Source organism: Juglans regia, chromosome 5 (genome assembly GCF_001411555.2).
Source record: "Juglans regia cultivar Chandler chromosome 5, Walnut 2.0, whole genome shotgun sequence".
Classification (NCBI taxonomy): Eukaryota; Viridiplantae; Streptophyta; class Magnoliopsida; order Fagales; family Juglandaceae; genus Juglans; species Juglans regia.
Window position 1 is genome coordinate 10,013,321 of NC_049905.1, and position 21,053 is coordinate 10,034,373.

The 21,053-nt window shown below is 37.5% G+C and overlaps 3 protein-coding genes and 1 pseudogene across 3 annotated transcripts; 2 read left to right on the forward strand and 2 right to left on the reverse strand.

The window, feature by feature from the left end:
* LOC109009328 (vicilin-like seed storage protein At2g28490) lies at positions 1-2,688 on the forward strand. The gene is made up of 5 exons (XM_035690421.1): positions 1-574; positions 828-1,009; positions 1,344-1,424; positions 1,536-1,958; positions 2,054-2,688. The coding sequence occupies exons 1-5, from the start codon at positions 205-207 to the stop codon at positions 2,567-2,569; spliced, it is 1,572 nt and encodes a 523-aa protein (XP_035546314.1). The 5' UTR covers positions 1-204; the 3' UTR covers positions 2,570-2,688.
* A 3,020-nt stretch (positions 2,689-5,708) lies between these two features.
* LOC109009332 (protein disulfide isomerase-like 5-1) lies at positions 5,709-16,316 on the forward strand. Its single transcript, XM_035690463.1, has 5 exons — positions 5,709-5,951; positions 6,232-6,290; positions 6,415-6,590; positions 15,717-15,822; positions 16,002-16,316. Exons 1-4 carry the CDS (start codon positions 5,838-5,840, stop codon positions 15,809-15,811), a joined length of 444 nt encoding a protein of 147 aa, XP_035546356.1. The 5' UTR covers positions 5,709-5,837; the 3' UTR covers positions 15,812-15,822; positions 16,002-16,316.
* Positions 16,317-17,075: 759 nt separating this feature from the next.
* On the reverse strand, positions 17,076-17,696 carry LOC109015958 (annotated as a pseudogene).
* On the reverse strand, positions 17,083-20,331 carry LOC109009330 (pentatricopeptide repeat-containing protein At2g27800, mitochondrial). The gene is made up of 2 exons (XM_018989777.2): positions 18,569-20,331; positions 17,083-18,033 (listed from the first exon to the last, which is right to left on the reverse strand). The coding sequence occupies exons 1-2, from the start codon at positions 19,885-19,887 to the stop codon at positions 18,000-18,002; spliced, it is 1,353 nt and encodes a 450-aa protein (XP_018845322.1). The 5' UTR covers positions 19,888-20,331; the 3' UTR covers positions 17,083-17,999.
* Positions 20,332-21,053: the final 722 nt, after the last annotated feature.

Genomic DNA, 21,053 nt, shown 5'->3' on the forward strand with positions numbered 1-21,053 from the left:
AGGATGTTGAAGCGAAATTCTGGTCGGATGATACTTTCTTGCCGGATCTCAAAATTGTGTCTGAACCAAAACACGCCAGCAAACACACAAACTCTGCATGCACGACACGCGTTCTCCTCAATTCTCTCCCGCCTCTCTTCTTAAACCCCATCTGGCCTAGCAACAGAAACTCCATAGAGAAAGTACTCTTCTTTTGTGTGAAAGATGAAGGCAAAAATGGGAAACAGAGCAACCCTTTTGATGCTAGTCCTTGTACTGTGCTATGGAATGGCAAAGGCAATGGCTGTAAGTTTTGCTGAAGAAGAAGACTTTGGTCGGGAGAAGGAAGAGAGGAAAGAGAGGGAACAGAGGAGGAGTGAAAGAGAAGAGGGAGAAGAGGAGACAGATGACCGGTTCTTGTTGCAAGATTCAAAGTCTGTGATGAGGACCGAGGCAGGGGAGATGAGGGTGATAAAGAGCCTTGGGGGAAAGATTTGGGATAGGCCTTTGCATATTGGATTCATCACCATGGAGCCACAAACCTTATTCATCCCTCAGTATCTCGACTCCAGTTTGATGATCTTCATCCGGAGAGGTGCTGATCATAATATTTTTCTCACTTTTTCCTGACCCGGAACCGTCTAATCTAACTCTATATATTTGACAGACTGTTGAAAAAGACAGTTGCATGTGTTTTGCTACGTCCCTTCTCTCTGTTTTTTGTGCTTACAATTTCCACTTGATTAGTGTTTTGCACACTTTCAAAATGCTGAACAAACATTATATCTTGATGGTGTATGCGATATATAATCATGTGATGATTGATTTGTTTGCGTAATTGGTTGCAGGTGAAGCAAAAATTGGATTGATATACAAAGATGAACTGGGGGAGAGGCGATTGAAGACGGGTGATTTGTACCGGATTCCGGCCGGCTCAGCATTCTATTTGGTGAACACAGCAGAGGGCCAGAGGCTTCACATTATTTGCAGCATCGACCCTTCTGAGAGCTTGGGCATCGGTACTTTCCAGGTATAATAAATAGAGTTCACTTGGCAAAACAAGAAAGAAAATCCGAGGTTTTAGGTTTTGCTGTTTCCATACTCCTTGAGAAGCTCAAAGTATATATGGATAGTTCAGCTACAGGGTGAAGGAAATTAGTCATGCAATTCTAACATGAGCCAGCTAGGTTTGGCTTTGTGTTTGAAACTGGATCCATTGGACGTGGGAACTTGGTCGGATGAGATCTATCTTGAAAACATATGACATGATCAAAAGTAGGGCAAATGTCCGGAAATGCTTGGTGACAAGACAGCAAGTGGTTCATTGATCGGATCTGATATTACATTGTTTTTCACTTTTGCAGTCTTTCTTCATTGGTGGAGGAAAATATCCAACATCTGTACTAGCTGGATTTGAACGTGAAACGCTTTCAAATGCATTTAACGTGAGCAATTTACACACTTCTTTATTAGCCATCAGATTCAACAAATAACCCACCAAAAACATTCCCTAGCGGCATACTAAAACCTTCCTCTTAACATAACGTCCATTACAGGTTTCATTCTCAGAAGTACAAGATATCTTGAGCAGGCAGAGAGAGGGTCCCATCGTGTACGTGCCGGAGTCTCATTCGCCAAGCGTGTGGTCCAAGTTCTTGCAAATGAAAGAGCGAGACAGACTGCAGCACCTCAAGAAACTGGTGGATTTCCATGAACCTCGTGATGATGATGAAGAAGAAGAAGAAGAGCAGCAGCAGCAAATTACTTGGTCATGGAGGAAGCTCTTGAATTCTGTGTTGGGAAAGGAACCCAGCAAGAGGGGCGATAAGAGAACTCGAAGAACCCCGGACTCTTACAACCTCTACAAAAGACGCCCCGACTTCAGAAACAACTACGGATGGAGCGTTGCCCTTGATGAATCTGATTATACCCCTCTCAAACACTCCGGCATTAGCGTTTTTCTCGTCAATCTCACTGCGGTAGTCTATTATTTCAGATTCATATATATATATATATATATATATATATTCATGAATGATTCAAGAAAACATGTTGATGTGCGTTTTCTTGGCAGGGATCGATGATGGCGCCGCATGTGAATCCGACGGCAACGGAGTATGGGATTGTGTTGAGCGGATCTGGGACGATACAAATTGTGTATCCAAACGGAACCTCGGCAATGAATGCTAAGATAAGCGAAGGAGACGTGTTTTGGGTGCCGAAGTATTTCCCGTTCTGCCAGATTGCATCCAGAACTGGACCGCTCGAGTTCTTTGGATTCACGACATCAGCGCGCACGAACCGGCCGCAGTTCTTGGTGGGTGCAAGCTCAATTCTCCGGACCATGCTAGGCCCTGAGCTGGCGGCTGCGTTCGGTGTAAGCGAGGATAAGTTGCAGCGCTTTGTTTATGCTCAGGAAGAGGCTGTTATCTTGCCTTCGCCGAAGGCAGCGCCACCGAACGAGAAGATGAAGCGCAAGAAAACAGGAGAGAAGGAGAAGGAGAAGGAGAAGGAGAAGGAGAGGATGTTTGAGGAAGTGCCGAAGGTCATTAAGAGCTTCGGGACTGAAATGATTATGGGTTTTGATTAGAAAGAGAGATAATTTAAGCTGTTATTTTAGCTATATAATTGTCATATATAGTTTGTTCATGATCATCCACTTCAATAGCTGTGAATAAGATAAGACTTGATGTGTTTTTTCTTTTCTAATTTGGTTAATTTACTTGCCTCTTAATGATCAGTGTGAATTCTACGAGAGAATTGTAAAAAAAAAAAAAAAAAAAAAACGAAAAGAGAAGGTAAAATTATAAACTTTTATATGGTAAAATGTAGGGCTGAGCATTGTTGATGTAGCCAGATCCTCTCATTTCTAAACAAGTGAATTAATAATTTCATTGCATTTGCACCGTTGATGTAGGTAGATCATCCTCTAGCTGAACAAGTGAATTTCATTGCAATTTTTTATAACTCTAATCTCTCTTGTCATTTTCATATATTATTATCCTAAAAGTCTCGATGCATAATTATGCGCGCCAGGTGGTATTTACCCTTGAGAGAATTCCTTGTCTACTTTCAAATTGAAAGCTTTTTATGATGAGAGAAACATAAATGATATTTACAATAATAAATATGCAAGAGTCGTATAATTTATTTAAAAAATAAATAAATATGAGATTTATATTAAAAAAATTAAATTTTTAATAATAGACTTCACTCTTTTTTAAAATGATTGCGTAACGCTTGTAAATTTTATGATTATACGTAATATTACTCTTAAATATACATCGTTTTCTCAATATAAGCTTATGAGATAAGTGAGCTTTCATTGTTTTTTTCCCCCACAAAATTAATATGAGGTGGTGTGAAAGTTGAAAGTTAATAATCTTTTTAATACATGTTCTATTCTATTTCTAAAAAATATGTTAGTGGTAGAATTCTTAATTAAGCTTTTTGTTCTTAAAGTTGGGATTATGGATAACATAATTTGTGGTGATTAGTCATGCATCCAAACGATTAAGGGCTAGTTTGGATAGTGAAATATTCATTATTTTATGAGAAAAGATAGTTACAGTTGTGAGTGTGTAAACGCCGCACAATCACTTTGAAAAAAATGAATAAATACGAAACCCACATGAAAAAAAATTAATTTTTTAATAGTGAACTCTATTATTTTTCAAAACGACTACACAACGCTTACGCATTTTACGAGTACTGCATGCATGTAGCATTACTCTTATTTTATTATTAATTTTCACCTACTATTCACTTTTATTCAATGTTCTATTACTTTTTTATTAATTTTTCACTACTATTCACAGAATATTTGAGATCACTTTACTATCCAAATACAATCTAAATAAATAGATACTTTTAAGATAATTTTTTTTTATTAATTATTAGATAAGGAGAATTTGTCTCATGCACGCTAAGGTTAAGAAATGAATTGCGCACTATGTAATCAAGTTATTTGCTGAATTTGTAGATGAGAAAACCTTCTGGTCGGTACATCTGAAGTAGGCTTGAGAATAGGCTCCAATATAATAAAGCCACGTAGCCCACCCATTGTTGAAGGAATGGTCGTGCACCGCATCGAACCTCATCTCTCTCTCTTAATAAACACACCGCACCGAACCTCGTCTTTGTCTTGTGTCTCTCCCTTCGAAAACTCTGAAGCTGTTCTCTCCCTCATGCTCGTCTGTCTCTCTCGTAGAACCCATCGACGAAACTAAGCCCAAGAGTGGGCACCAAAGCTCATCTCTCTCTCTTAGAAAACATATCACACAGAGGTCAACTCTCCCTCTTTCTCTTATGTCTCTCCCAATCACACTAAAGAGCTCATCTCTCTCTCTCTCTCTCTCTCTCATCAAATACCCATCGACACCAGCCAGTCCAAGAGTGTTACGTATTGCATTGGATTTTTTTTTCCATATAATGTTTATCTAGCATCGATTTGGACTGAGATAGGATTTGAGATAGGTGTGATACGTTTTTCCAATAAATTTGGTATGAATTATTGCTTGAAATGGGTGGATTGATATGGGATTTGAGATAGAAGTTTATTGTTAATCTAGGTGGATTTTGTATTGTTTGTGATAAGGGAACCAATGAACTGTAATGTAAGTATTCAGTAAAGAAATAACATGCTATACAGGGAAGGTGTTTGGTGGCTGACTGAGTCAGGCTGGTGGCTGCGTCGAGTTGGTGGCTACATCGTGCTGGTGGCAGCATTTGATGGCGGCAACAGTTGGATGGGTGTGGGAACGTGTGGCTAGGTGAGGTGAAATGCTGAGAAAAAAAATGTTTAGAGATTTTTGGAGAAAATTCTGATGGGGTGGTTCTCATGTAAGATTTTACTATATTAATGAGGTAACAATTTCTTATTTGAGTCTGGTTTCTCCACATAAACAGAAGGTACCGCTCCAAAGCGGTTCTGTTTGTAGATCAACATAGAGAGTTTTCCATGAAACATGCAATTCTTTTTGTACCTCATTAAAAATTGTAGGATCAGTGCATATTTCGTGAAAAACTCTGTTCATGTACCATGAGTCACCTCTAAGTCCATAGTATCTGATTGTATTTTATTTTTGAGAAATGATTTGTTCATTTTTTACCGTATGCAAATCTTCTTTAAAAAAAATAGATAAATTCAAAACTCACATAAAAGTGAATAATGTTAAATATAATCATGATTGTACAAGTACTGCATATTAATTTTAAAAAATAGTGGAGTTTATTATTAAAAAATTAATTTTTTTTACGTAGATATCATATTTACTCATTTTTTCAAAAAGAATCTACGGTACACTAACAGACTCTATAACTGCAAATATTATTTCTCCACAAAAAATAAGATCTTAATGGTGGATCTTATTTTTCTAAAATAAAAGTGTGCAAGAATTGCACATCATATAACTGTATCAAATATTATTTTTTGTTTTAATTTAAAAATTATTAGATTTTATAACGTTGTGTTTGGATATTGAACTGAGTTGAGTTGAAATGATAAAATATTGTTAGAATATTATTTTTTAATATTATTATTATTTTGAGATTTAAAAAAGTTGAATTGTTTATTATATTTTATATTAAAATTTAAAAAAATTATAATGATAAACTGAGATGAGTTGAGGAAGCAAATCATAAAAGTACGGTATAAATTTTTTTTCTTAAAAAAAAGTTGTAATTTGAGATGTAAATTTAATTTTGAAAAAATATATTATGCAGGTTTTAAAAGAGGGAGAAAGAATACAAAAACATACAAATAGAACAAACCAAACCGGCGGGGGCGTCGCTGATAGAGTTTGTTTCCCGGACAAGGAAAGGAAACACTCATCAGAGTCTGATCAGAATCATCAGCGATGAAACCAAACTCTCGTTCTCTCGTTCTTCTCTCATTTCTCCTTCTCCTCCGTCTAACAATTCATAGCAGAGCTGAAGTCATAACCCTAACTGCAGACACTTTCTCCGACAAGGTAAGAGCACCCCACCGGGAAAAGAACCTATCTTTTTACCCCTTTCAAGATTATCATTTACTATTAATGTTACTGATCAAATCATCACTGAGATCCTCGATCGGTTCCTCACGATTAAACACTTTTTGCAGCTGTCCGATCCAAGATCTAGAGTTTAGTGTGCCATTTCGTTTTATTTTACCTATCAATTGAAGAATATACGAAAGATTTATATTTTGTTCTCTTGGTGATTTGCAAAATCACTATCTTAAGACCAATAATCATTGTTTGTTTCGTTTAGGTGAAGGAGAAAGACACGGCGTGGTTTGTGAAATTCTGTGTTCCGTGGTGTAAACATTGGTAACTACGGAAATATGCCCCCAAGAATATATTTCATTGTTTGAATAAGATAGACTTCATATATTGAATTTCCTTTTTTTATTTTGTAATGTTTTGTAAGTAATAATTAAGAACTGGATTTCAGTAAGAACTTGGGGACATTGTGGGAGGACCTTGGGAAGGTGATGGAAGGAGAGGACGAAATAGAGATTGGAGAGGTTGATTGCGGTGTGAGTAAACCAGTGTGTGACAAAGCCGATATTCATTCGTATCCTACATTTAAGGTCTTTTATGAAGGAGAAGAAGTTATCAAATATCAAGGTAACTTTCACATTTTATCTCTTTCTACGCGAAGAAAAGGGTGTTTTCGTTCTGTTGATCTCTATTGTAATGCTTGTTGATATTCGTTGATAATGCTATTCAAGTGCCTTTGAGATTCGTACTCAAGAAGCAATGCATTTAAACATTCAATCAGAAACTTTTTGGTTGTTCCTGATTTATATTCAAGCTTCAAATCGATTCGCTTGAAATTACATTTAAAAATCTTCATATATCAGCCATAATTCTTGGGCCTCTCGAAGAACCAACACATTTTCCACCCCTTGGTTTTACATATTGTCCAATGGGTTTTTTCTATACTAAATAATCATTTAGAAATGCTAAAGACGCACTCTGAGTACAACTAGGAGTGCACAATAAAGTCATCAAGCTAGAAATAGAAAAGGATACAAGAACATCATGGAGAGTAAGCCCATTGAAGTCTATGGAGGTTGTCCTGGAGAGTGTTGAAGAAGGAAGTATTGGGCTCCTCTATTCTATGTTTACGATCCTCAAAATTTCTATCATCTATTTCTTTCCACATACACCATATGAGACATAGGAACTGTCTTCTACACTGCTGATATTTTTGAGCTGTCTAGTAGTTCAAATTTCCATCTAGTTAGTTGTGAAGTTGGGGCTATGGCATACTTGGAGACATTGATCAAGGTAAAGGACCTGAATAACAGGTGGTTGATCATAAGATCATGAAAATTCTGAAGGAAATGCAGCACAAACATCACATAATCATATACCTGTGGCAAAAGGATGTGTGTGCATGCATGCGGGAATGCCAACATATTTATGCCTTTTACCTCTGTCATTCAAAATCTTAATTATGTGCTTTGTTTCTAGTCATCCCCAGTTTGGTCGTCCTGAACTTAAAAGATATTTGCTATTTTAGTGTGCAAATTGAGTGACCTTGCATCAAATCCCCATGTTGCTCTGGAAAACGAATTGCCAAACTTGGCAGTTTATTTCTCTTGGAACTGTATACTTAATTGGAGATTGTTTGGGTGGAAAGAGATCAAAGGAAATTCTTTTTATATATTTTCAGGTGATAATTCTGTGAATCTTGTATTCTTTGTACTTTTGTATTGCTTGTGTCATCAGGTGTAAAGTTTTTGCATAGTTCCTTTCGATATAAATGATGTAGCTATAAATACATCTATTAGTTGTTATAGACAAGATACACGAACTTCTGAGCACCAGGTTCACTTCCAAAGACGAGTGCATTTCATGTGATACTGCCCATGTATTGAGTTTTGTATTCAGGGTGAATTTTTTACTGATTCTCACTCCCCTGAAGTGTTTCTATATTCATTGCCTGCAACAGATATTACCACATTAATTCTTTTCTTTAACTTGAAATAGTTTTTCCTTTGTTAAAGAGAGATGAAAAGTAAAAATGTCTGATCACTCAACTAGTCCACTGTATGCTTGACTCTCTAAGGGGAGAATTTTGAAGCTTAGCATTAACTTTAAGTTGCAGCTTTGAGTAGGCAACAATAATCAATGCTGATACTGAGCCAGAATATGTAAATCATTTATTTTGCACCGTAATCAATGTTTATGGTAAGACGTGCATTCAAAGGAACAAAAAAATAACTCTAGGTTAGGTATGGGACCCTATGGGACATCTAGGGGCTCAAAATTCCCTATGTGGAACATCTAGGGGCTCAAAATTCCCTAACCCCAGTTGTCTGGGAAAAAAAAAACCTTGGTGGGCTTATGTGATACTCCATACTGAGTAATGAGTATAGGTGATGTATGAGATCTTACATTGCATGGGAGGAATAAGTTCTTACTCTTTATAATGATGCCAATTGGGATCCAATTGTACCATTGACTGGTTGTTTTGGTGTATGGCCTATATGAGTCTTGGATCTCCCTTGGGGCGTTACCAATAGTATCAGAGTCTATCCAATTAGAAGTGTAGGACTTAAGCCATGCCACATATGATGGAAGGGCCTAATGTGGACGTCAATAATTTAAAGGGGAGGTTGTGATACCCCATATTGAGTAATGAGCATAGATGGTGTATGAGATCTCACATTTCTTGGGAATGAGAAGTTTTTTCTCTTTATAATGATTTCAATGGGGCTCCAATTATACTAGTAACTAGTCCTTTTGGAGTATGGTTTAGATGTGGCTTGAGCCTCCCTTGAGGTGTTACAATTTAAGATTTACTTTGTTAAGATATGTTGTATTCTAGAATCTATAGAATAATTAAATTGCTTGGCCTTGTATAATTTAAAATTCAAAGGAGTAAGGGTTAAAATACCTTCAACAACACTTTTCCTCTCCGTACACTTTTACGATGGGAGAACTGTTCCTGTAATCTTCGCCGGAACTAATTTTCTTTTAGCCATTTTATAATTATTCAATTGTTCCTTGGCAAGCATGGGCTTCCTAAAACACTTATTGATAGAAACAAAGGTGTTTGTTCTATCGTTGGATGGAGGAAGCCATTTTCGTATCACTGATAGGAGTAGGAAGGTCAAGGAGATGGTGCTCAGCCTTGCTAGTGCTCATTGGCTGGTGAATTTGGTGGAAGAGTGCTCACTATCGCGACGAGACCAAGCTTCTACTTGCTCGTAGGCATGCTAACGCTTTTGGGCATTACTTGGAAGTTGCAGACCACTGATCTCGAGAGGTACAAAAGGAGAGGGTTGGAAGAGTTTTCCACGGAGATGAAGCTTGCTTTGTCCATGCCTATTTTGGCATACAAGGCTCCAGTGATAGACAAGGGAAAGGCAATGGGGAGGTAGGTTAAGTCATATGCCAAGGCCGCGTTGGGTGACACAGGGAAAAGGGTGGCAATGCCCAGTGGTATGGGCCACTCCTTGGCGTTACAGCAAAACGAAATGGACAGAACAAGAGGCATAGCAGTAGAATGTACCAATAATGCAAAGATGGTTGGTCGATGTGAGGTACTGGAAAAAGGGAGTGGAGGTCTGTCTTGTGCCTGTCGGTGCGAAAGTGGGATGCATGGGATCTTGTTCGGGATGACTTTTCGTGAAAGAAGAGATTGGTGTTTTGAAGAAGGCGGTGGAAGCTCTCATCAATAAAGTGGACATGGACATGGGCTTGGGCTTGGGCTTGGGCTTGGGCCATGGGCAAGCCAACGTCCTCTCAGGCCCAACAAAGGAAAGGCCAAGATTGGATTGGGCCGGATAGGCCCAACTCGCTCACCCAGAATGAAGTGGAAATTGAAATGGATTGGGCCCTTCCTTTAAAAAGGGTTCTACATCCACCGCTAGGCCTGATGTGACGCCATTACATTGGTCCAGGGAGACTCAGATCTTTGCGCTGGCTACACTTGGGACTGTTTCCGGCAACACTTGCTCGGAAAACATAGAGCCGGTGTCTACTAAGCAGCCTATGTTGTTGGCTTTGGACTGTGCATCATCGGGAGAGCCATTGTCTTGTGGGGTGGCACAGACCCAAGTGCCGATATCTTCTGGGCTGCCTTCCTTTACCACTACAGCAAAGGTGACGTCCCCTGCATCGAAGATCGAGATGTTGTTTTAGCGCCTGGTAGATGAGAGGGCGGCAGTCATTGGGAGATTTGGAGCACAACGGGACTCCACAGAAACTCCCGTTGGTGATCACTGTGCTGACGAACAACCTCTATGCCAACAAACGATCTCTGTGCCGTGCAGTTGACTTTTTCGATGCCAGGGAAAGACTTTGTAGCCGAAATACAGTTGCCTATTGATTTTGAGAGCATGACAGCTGCCAAAGATGATGGGGAAGACATGGAAGGGTCACTGGTTTTATTTGAGTCTAACAGTGGAGGGGAGATACAACAGTTGCCAAAGATGGTGGCTGGAGAGAGGGAGAATACAGGGAGGGGCAAATCTATTGTTGAGGTGGAAGAACCCATTCCTCTAAACTCCTTTCATCCCATTGTATCAGATTGGGTAATTCAGAAAGCTTTGGAGATAAAACACTGTATTGGGGTTACATGTGATGGTTTTGAAGATGAATTCATGGCATTACTTAAGCAATAGAGACTGGGTATGCACAATCCAAACCTGATTCCTCCTTTAATTTGGGTAAAAAAAGAGAACTCAAGAGGCTTACGTGGGCCATGAATGATGATGGTGGGGAGAAGAGCTCTAACTGGGGGCGTCCCAAGAGGAGGGTAAAGATTGGGGGTGACAATATATGATACGATGTATGAACCCAATATAAACATGAACACGATATGAAATTAGTGGGTTTGGGTTTGATGTTAATGGGTTGATCCGTTAAGATACGATTTATAAACAGGTCATTAATGGGTTAACCTGCTTAACACGAAACCAACCCATTATGACCCGTTTAGATTTTACTCGCAATCACAATTTTATTATGGTTGAATTGTAATATTGGTATTTTTCAATATGCTTATGTTTTTATTGTTGAGATTATAATTTTGAACCTATACTCATATTTGTTAATATTGAAATTGTAATATTGATTTTATTATAAATTAAAATATGAAAATATTGATATTTTTTATTAGTGGGTAGTCTAGATATTGTGGCTACTAATAAATACATATTTTAATTTTTATGTGAAATTATGTTAATCAGGTCAAATGAGTTATGCGGATTAGTTCAACCCATTTACATGAAACGGGTTGAAATGAGTCATGCTGTGTTGATTAATTTCTAATTAATTATTAAATGGGTCAAAACAGGTGACACGACATGACCCGTTATTTAAATGGTTCGTGTTAGAGTTTAAAGATCTGACACGTTTAGCTTAACGGGTTGGGTTCAGGTTGAGCCATATAGTCAAATATCCAATGACTAGACTCAACACGAACGCGACTCGCTAATATGAATTGTCACCCCTAGTAAAGATGGTTGCTATATGGAGCCAAAAATAATATCATGGAATGTAAGGGGGTTGAATGTGCATAAAAAACGGCTCCAAATCAGAAATTTACGTTGCCTATTGAAGGGGGATATTATTTGCCAACAGGAGACTAAGTTGGAATTCATTAAAAGAAGACTAGTCTGAAGTTTGTGGAGAGGGAAACATGTTGGGTGGTCGTACTTGCCTTCCAAAGGAGCATTTGGTGTCTTCCTAATTATGTTCGATAAAAGGGTGGTGGAAATGGTAGAAGAAGGTGTGGGTGATTTCATTGTGGCTTGTTCTTTTATGAATTTAGAAGACGGTTTCCAATGGGCATTTGCTGGAGCTTATGGCCCTAACATTGATTCAAAGAGGCCATTGTGGGAAAAATTGCTAGGACTTCTTAGTTGGTGGGAGTTACCAAGCTGCATAGGGGGGCGACTTCAGTGTAACTCACTTCTCGAGTTAAAGGTCGGGTGGGTCTCACATCACTCCTGCCATGAGGGAATTTTTTTTACTTTATTTCAGAACAGGAGGTTATGGATATTCCATTAACTGGAGTTATGTTTACTTAGTCCAACAACCGTGAACTCCCATCTTGGTTGAGGATTGATAGGTTTTTGTTAACTTTGGATTGGGAGTTACATTTGACGGAATAATTCAAAGAAGATTACCGAGGTTATGTTTTGATCATTTCCCTATCATCTTAGACTGTGGAGGCATCCGAGATTGTAGATGGTATTTTAAATTTGAAAATATGTGGCTTAAATCTGACGGTTTGGTAGACAAGGTCAGGCAATGTTTGTCTTTTTACTGTTTATAAGGCTCTCCAAGCTTCATAATGGCAAGAAAGCTAAAAGCATTGAAACATGAATTTATGCAATGGAATGAATAAGTTTTTAGCAAAGTGATTCAACAAAGGAGCTCTCTTTTAGAGGAGTTACAGGGTTTAGTGGGCGAGGAGGAGGCAAGAACTCTCTCTGAATCAGAGAGAAGTCGCAAGAGTCAGGTAGTCACAGAACTCGAAAGAGTAACATTGATGGTAGAGATCTCTTGGAGACAAAAATCAAGGGCATTCTGGCTTAAGGAGGGAGACAAGTGCACGAAGTTCCTCCCCAAGCCTCCCCATCCTCACCGAGTTTTATACGGCACTGTATTTCATACACATGACCGAGGGTACCATAGATAAGATGAACTGGAGCTCCTCCAAGAAAGGTAAGAGTCACTGTCAGATCACTCCACCCAGTTTTAATAGCCCTGGTACAATCGTGTTCCCATGGAAGAGTGTATGGACAACATCATTGGACATGTGTATGGACAACATCCTTCGAAGGCAGCTTCTTTTATATGGACAACATCATTGGACAATATTCTCACCACAAATAATTTAAGGAAACATTGGGTAATGGTGTTGGACTGATATTGTATGTGTAAGAAGAATGGTGAATGAGTAGATCTGCTTTTACACTACAAGGTGGCCAGGACCATGTGGGATGATTTTTTTGCGAGAATTGGACTTGCATGGGTCATGTCTCTTAGATTGGTGAATTTCCTAGCAAGCTGGAGAGGCCTCAGGGGTAACTCACAAGTGGCATCAATCTGGAAAATGGTTTCTATATGTATGTGTTGGTGTATCGGGCGGGAGAAAATAATAGAAGTTTGGAAGATTGTGAGAGAACAATGGAGGAGCCGAAAGTTTTCTTTTTTAAATCATTGTTCTCATGGGCGGGGGCTATTGTTTGTAATGGGCTTAAATGTCCATGATTTTCTTCTTTCTATTGTAAACTCTAGTTATTTACTTCTCATATATACTCCCTGCATACTTGGGCTTTGCCTACTTTTATGAATAAAACTTCTTGATTACCTATAAAAAAAAAATAATTCAAAATTCACCAAGGCTAATCTTGAGCAACCTCCAAGCATTGATAATGATTAAACCTGTCAATATGTTGAAGTGGCAATTCATAGCCCCAATGTTACCCTGATTTAGTATAGTAAAAGCACTCTTATTGGATTATGCAAATGCAAATCCAATGTAGGGTTTGGCTAATAGAGTCCCAAAATGTGTTGCATTGGATTATGCAAATGGAAAAATGGATGACTTTTTGCTACAGTATATTAGTTCTTTGGGTCATTTGATAGTCATTATAGCATGACCAAAGGGAATAAAAAATATTTTTTTCCTTGCATGCTCTCTCTCTTCCCTTAGTTTTGGCTTCTACAGAACTCTCGTTTTTTTTTTCAATTTCTTCCCACGTGTTCTTCCTCTCCAACAGCACTTGTGTTTATCTGTCCTTTTTTTTTTCCCCTTTATTTTCCCTGTTGCATTAATAGCAGTAATTGTTAAATCCAATTTTTTCCCTATAGCATTAAGAGCATTAATTGTTGTATAATGAATGATTGTATTAATTTTCCAATTAATGTTTGTATCATGAATGGTTGTATACTCCAAGTCTCATATTGTATAACATTAATATTTTCTTGTAGGTCTTAATTTAGAAAAAAAATTAATAGAACAAAAAAAATTGAAAAAAAATATTATTAAATTTATAATATTTTATTATTATTTTGACTAATAGATAGATAATCCAATGTGGAATTAAGTTTTGAGTGGAATAGCCAAACGCAAAATCATATCATATTATGCAAATTTTATATTTGCATTTGCATAATCTAATGCTAATTCTCTAAAATGGTGAATGGGATCCCACACTGCTTTGGAAGCAGAAGTTCTTGCCCTTTATAATGATTTCAAGGGCTCCAATTGTAACATTGACAAGTCATTTTGGAGTATGAGCCTAGATGTGACTTGGGCCTTCATTGAGTCATTACAAATGGTATCGAAACCAATTATAACCAAAAGTGTAGGACTTGAGCCATGTCACATATGATGGGATGGCCTAATGACGATGCAAGGGGGAAGATTGTAATACCCCGGATTAAGTATAGGAAGGTGGTGAATGGAGATCCCACGTTGCTTGGAAATGAGAAGTTCTTGCCTTGTAAGGGGCTCAATTTGTAATATTGATAAGTACTTCTAAAAAAAAAATTGTAATATTGGTAAGTCTTTTGGAGTTTGGGCCTAGATGTGGCTTCTTTGGGCTGTTATACCCAATTTTGATGAGCTAGTGTGACTCTGCCTCCATTCCAAATCAGAATATAATACTATACTTGTTTCTAAGATCCTATGTTAGTTAAACGATAGTTTTATATCAACTAACATGATAACCAAAACAAATGATGCTGGGACATCATAAGATATGAGGGTCAGAATAATGGTGCTGGTAATTTCATTTTATGAAAACAATGCATGATTTTAGTGCTAATCTAAATGATATGATGCTGTACAGAAAGTGTTGTGATAATGATTTTGATATGATGACTGCAACTAATGATGATGTAATATTCCAAGTAAAATTCATGATACTTTGAAGTGGATAGTGAATTAGTGATGGTATTGATGGATATAGCTGCAGTGGCTCTTGACGACTATAAAGGACAGGGGGCTGTTATAATACCTGTGATATGGCAACATTGCTATCTAGAGTTATTAACGAAAAGGTGGTGGTAATGATGATGATATAGGTCATAGTGAAAGTTGTGTTAGCAGCAATGCTGAAAATGTGATGAATATTTCCTGGCTGTCATTCAGCGCAGAGCTTTTGTTTGACCATTTTAATGATCTGTCGCTTGGATCTAGCAAACTACTTTGGGTTCCAGAAATAGGTTTAGGCTTCCAGATTTTTTATATGGCAATTTTCATTTCTAGCTTTGGCAAATGATGACGCACTCATGGGAGTTGAATGCTTGATTTCACATATCACCCCATCCTCATGGAAGCAAAATTTCTGTGAGGCCTTGGCCATCTTCTGGCTCATTATCATTAGACTGGAAATGATTTTCTAAACAGCTTCTGAATGTTATAGCAACATATTGTAGCAATTTATTGTATTAGACTACTGTAATGGGATGTAGAGGTTCAAGCTTCCAAGTTTCTATTTCCCAATTTATTGTAATCATATTGTCGTTCATTCCCCCCCCCCCGGGGGCATCATCGTTCCACAATGAAACGAGTTGAATTCTTATGTTGAAGCCCAGCAGACATAATCTTCTTCTGTGTTACTTACAGTACTTGTTTGAGTTATAACTTGAGCCAAGTGAAGTCATTTAGCGCTACATAGTAAATTCTAGGCTGATTATTAATTTGAGTTTTTCATTGAAAGGGATTCCTGCAACAGTGATGTCTGACTTTCATTTGTGTACTGTAATAATTATCAGGACCGAGGAACGTCGAATCACTGAAAAATTTCGTTTTAGAAGAAGCTGAGAAGGCAGCAACGAAAGCACAGTTTGGCAGTGATAAAGAATTGTAGTGATGTTTAAGGTAGGAACTTCATTAACTTTTCTTTGCTGTACCATACAAAAAAGGGCTTGGAATCCCTAGTAAAATTTTGAGGATGAAATTATTCTTGATAAACAAAATCTCTAGCTGTCACTCCAGCGATTTATTTTCCAATTATCACTTGGAATGGTTTGACATTTAAATACTTTGTTGTGGTGCAGTGTGGGGTATTCCTACATGGACAAGAAGGGCCATTTGCTCTTTACAGCAGTGGACGTTTATGGGCTCTCCAGCTCAGTGATCATTTTGTGGGTTCTAGCAGTTTTTTTAAAGAAAAACATTACCCCATTTTTGTACTTTTGATCAGAATTTGTCTAATCTGGAAGACAACCAACTTAGAATTAGTATTGAGGGCAAAGAGAATTAGTTTGTATTGATGAACTTTGAATCTCATTTTAACTTGTTCTTGGTAAATTTTTGCTATGTACATTTATAATTACGGCATCAAATGGTTTTTGTCAATCGAAATTACCATATTTCCAAGATTTAGTTATCTGCATATGGAATTTAATTTGGTTATCGCTTACAAAGTTTGTTCTAGTTGTTTCAGAAAAGAGTGATACGGTTGTAGGCTCTGTTTGGATATAGAAACAGTTTCATTTAATTTCATCTTATCATTACAATTTTGTCAAATTCTTTTATAAAATATAATAAATAATTTAAAATAATAATAATATTTTATTCAACTTTCATTTAAAACTATCTCCTCCGACTTCACTATCAATTGGGTCTTAATGGTTTCCAGTAATCAAAACTAACTTCGAGGCATATTAGGCTCACTGGAGAAGGGAAGGGTGGGAGGATAAAGTAGAGCAGAACCATTTCAGTTTCAGTCTCTGAACATAATTAAACAAAAAAAGGTGTAAACCCCATGAGGATGATAGAAGAATACTAGGCATTACGTCCATCTTTTGCTTGTCAACGATCCAAATAAGTCCTTCACTGTGAGGCAAGTCCCCATTCCCCGTGCCTGATGTCAAAACAATTTCTACTGAGCAATGTTGTTCTTTGTTTTGGATTTTGTTGCCTTCAATCACACTTGTTAATCCGACAAATTTTAAATAGTTTCATATGTGATTTAGTTAAAAAGAAAGTTACAATCAGAACAAATATTGCCATTCTCCCACCAGTGCTGTAGAGAAAACAAGGAAATATAGAAAACACCCACCAATCACCAATGAATTATGGAAGTGAAACATGCAACAACTAAACTAAGAGCCAAGAAAACCAACAAATACAATAGAAAGCAAGAGCACTTTGAATTGCGAGATGGAGGTTTAGCACCCAGAAGACATCTAACTGCTCAAGTTTCAATAACCCCCTTCATCCTCAAAATCAATGCTAGAGAACTGTGATAAAAACTTAAAGCTGCCTCAAAACTACCAAAATGACGAAACCAAAATTGCAAAAGAGTAGAATCAAAGGTATAGACAAAACAAGTCTAAGTATTATAGATCTGAGAAGCACATTTCAATTTCCAACTTTGCTGCGGACTTGGGAACTTTGCACCTGAAGGATCCTTTCTTCTCAACCACTCTTGATGACAACAAAAGCCAAGTTCTGACGCATTTCCCTTGCAGCAAAACAACCAAGTGGTGGGTACCCAGAGAGAGGCTGTCAATCTTAGTTGAGAGCTCAGCAAACATCACAGCAATGTGAGAGGTGTGACTGTTGAGCACTGGAGCATAACCCATCACCTATCTGACCAAGGTTGTTCATGATGATGCCCAGGGATGTAAATTTCGAGTTCACATTGAAGCCAATGATGTCACGAGGAAGGGCGTCAGAGCCTCATGGAGCATCTCCACTTACCTAACTTCAGTTGTCAGCCCATTGGGGCCAATGGTCACATTCATTCTAGGCTAGAGGATACCAGTCTCCACACATCGAATAGGGACAGTTCCAATGCCAACATCTTGTAGACATTCTAAAGTGGAGATAGACGGGGCTTGTCTAAGGCTCTTGGATCATGTGACTCATATCAAGAGCCACAAGAAGGTTGGGACCCTTGTACCAGTCAAGCTTTGGTTGACCTCTCAACCATGTTGTCAACCTCAAAAGCAGAGATGGGGGGGAGGGGGGGACCAAGGGGATCTTCTCAGGGTTGTACTAATCCTCTTCAAATAGGATGAGACTTCCTTGACTATTTCAATCATACCTCACCTTGGAAAATTTTGGGGTTGTGGCATCCATCTACATAAGAGTTAGCAGAAGCAACATGATACATATTCAACCTTAAAACAAATGAAAATGAGAAGGAACAAAAAATTAATATGATCAACTTTAAAAATTTGGACAAACTCCTTAAGTTTTTTTTTTAGATTTTCAATTTTATTCTTTGATCAAGTCCTAAGTTGCTGGCAGACATATTTGGTTATGTATACATGATGAAACAGCAAACTAAACCCACAATAAAAAAACTCTTACACAAACACAAGTTCAAACATGTTTTGTTAAGAATCTAGGTTATAAAAAATGAAATAATGTTGCTTCATTAAGTTTCAATAGTCACAAGAACTTGCTGCAACTATTTCTGACGACCTAATAAGAACTTATGCAAAAGGAGATTTGACAAAGCTCTGTTCCAGCAGCTTACCCACACAACCTCTCAAAAACAGCATATAGAGCACACTCGTTCTATGATAACTACAAAGAAGTTCCAATCAACTCTCAATCCAAAGTAGATATAGATCATTTATAACCATTAAAGATAACCGGTGCTCAGTACCTGAACTGATTTTTGCCAATTGAATTTCCAAAGTCATCTTCGAGCACATGTTGAAGCTTCTTGCAAGTATCCCCATCCACAAGGTCTTTTTCTTGAAACTCCTTCAACAACCTCATGGCCTCTCCGACCCTTCCTCGTCTGCAGATCTCATCCAAGACAGTCCGGTAAGTAATGAAATCAACTGACCTCTGCCTTTCACTCATCTCCCGTAGGTACCTCACTGCCTCGTCAACCTCTCCACCAAGAGCCAAAGCATTAACGAGCGAATTGTATGATTTATTACTTGGAAGAAACCCTTTTCCCTTCATTTCATCACACAACTGTTTTGCATTATTTGTTCGGCCTTGAACGCATAACCCATGGATCAAATAATCATAGGAAAATGAGTTGGGCAAACATTTATACACAGGACCCATCTGATGAAATATCCTTAGAGCATCATTAACATGAAGAGAAAGCACATAACCCTTTATCATGGAATTCATAGAAAAAATGTCAGGTTCAATCCCATCATTTACCATCTGCCTAAACAAGCATCTAATAGTCTCCATATACATGTGGTTTATATAAGAATTATTTCCCCGACTCAAGAATGCCGCAAAAAGAAGATTATAGGTTCTAACCGAAGGCCTGCAATCCAAATTTTTGCTATTCCTCATGTGATTAAATATATTGACTGCTCGAGTCAGCTTCCGTGCCTCTGTGAAAAAATAGATGATGGTATTGTAAAGAGCCTCTGAACCAACATATGGAAGAGCAAGCACTTGGTTTACAACATCATCCATTTCTTGGTACATTCTTGCCGCACCAAGCTTCTTTATTGTAGTGTGATAAGTGCAAACTTCATGTCTAAACCTACGCTGTTGTGACGCCCAATTGTACAACTCCAGGCACACTTTAGGATCTCGTTGGAAGGTTATGACATTGCAAAGCTCTTCGGCAGTGAACCTCGGGGGAAGTTTGGAAACCGCATGCTGAAATTGTGCCTCATTGAGAGGGGCTTCAGCATTAGATTTTGCTCTCTTACACTCTCTCCTTCTAAAAGATCTCGATGGGGTTTTAGTGGAGTACCCTAAATTCAAGGAAACGCGCGCATGTAGGCATAGAATTCCATTTGAAGCTACTCTGGCATGTGGGCCAACTTGGGTCTGATTCAAAAGGTGTATATGCTTCAAGGTTAGGTTACTGGGAATCGCATAATTAGAGAAGTTTCTTGAATGTGGCCTAAAATGGTTAGATCGGTTTCTAGAAAATATCGGACTGGTTGAATTTCTGCCCGAGCAAGGATAGTTCTTGCAATTTCTACGAATAAGAAACATACTATAAAAATTAAAAAAAAAAAAGGAATAGCGTGTGGCCTATCACAGCTTAAACCAAAAGGAATGTTTTAATATCACTCATAATCTTAATCGGACAAAAAATATATGTTAGGAATACAGAATAGCGAAAAAGAAACGGATTCTGCTATTTGCTCGGATCTCAAGTGAACGATGTAATGCTAATCTGAAGTGGGAGAAGAGAGCGACGGAGTGAAAAGTTGGAGCCTGACCTTTATGCTATTGCAGATACTTACCAAATCCCGGAACGTATTTGTACACCACTAGGGAGTTGGAAACTCAAACACCGATCTCACGAGACGGAGACCAAGAGTGATGAGCAGTGCGGTTTTATGGTTTGAAGATCTGGAGATGGAAAAAGGAAGACAACCAAACAGGCAAGTCGGTTCCTGTTTTTTTTTTCAAATTTTATATGTTTTGTGTTTTGAAAAATTTTACTAATCATTCTCATACTATATATATATATATTTTTTCTCTTAATATTAAATATGCAATATATAAATCAAAAGTAGAAGAAATAAATTAATTTAAGAAAAATAAAATAAAATAAATTTTAAAAAATAAAAATAAGTATATAGTGTGTGAGGATGATGAGTAGCAAAACTCATATTTTTTTTTTTGGTATGTTTTTAGGTATTTTTCAAATTTTAACTTTTTTTCTATTTTTAGTTTGTCCATTTAATAAATTTCCTCTTCTTGAATAATCTAGGCCATTAGTTTTTTTATTTACTTGATTTTTTTTATAACTTGTCATTTTCTTTGTTTTTTTTTCTTTTTATGTAGCATAGTGACTATATATCTTTTTAATTTTTTTTTTATGTAGCATGTTGACTATGCATTAAAAAAAAAAAAAACCCGATTGTTTATAGGTGTCATTTCGGGTTTAGATTTTTTGCATCGTTTCAGTCGTCGTGGTCAACGAGGAAGGAAAAAAGAAAGAAAATGGTGGTCTCTTTCATCCAGAGGCATCGCCGGAGAACAATCTCGAGAACATGGTGAGAACCTTCCATTGATTACATCTTTTAACTGTTAGTTCTTTCATATTTAGATATAGAGATAAATTCAAATAGAAATTTATATCTTTTTATCGATAGATAGATAAATATATTAAAAAACGGATATTGATATGCTTTCAAGATATATGAGCA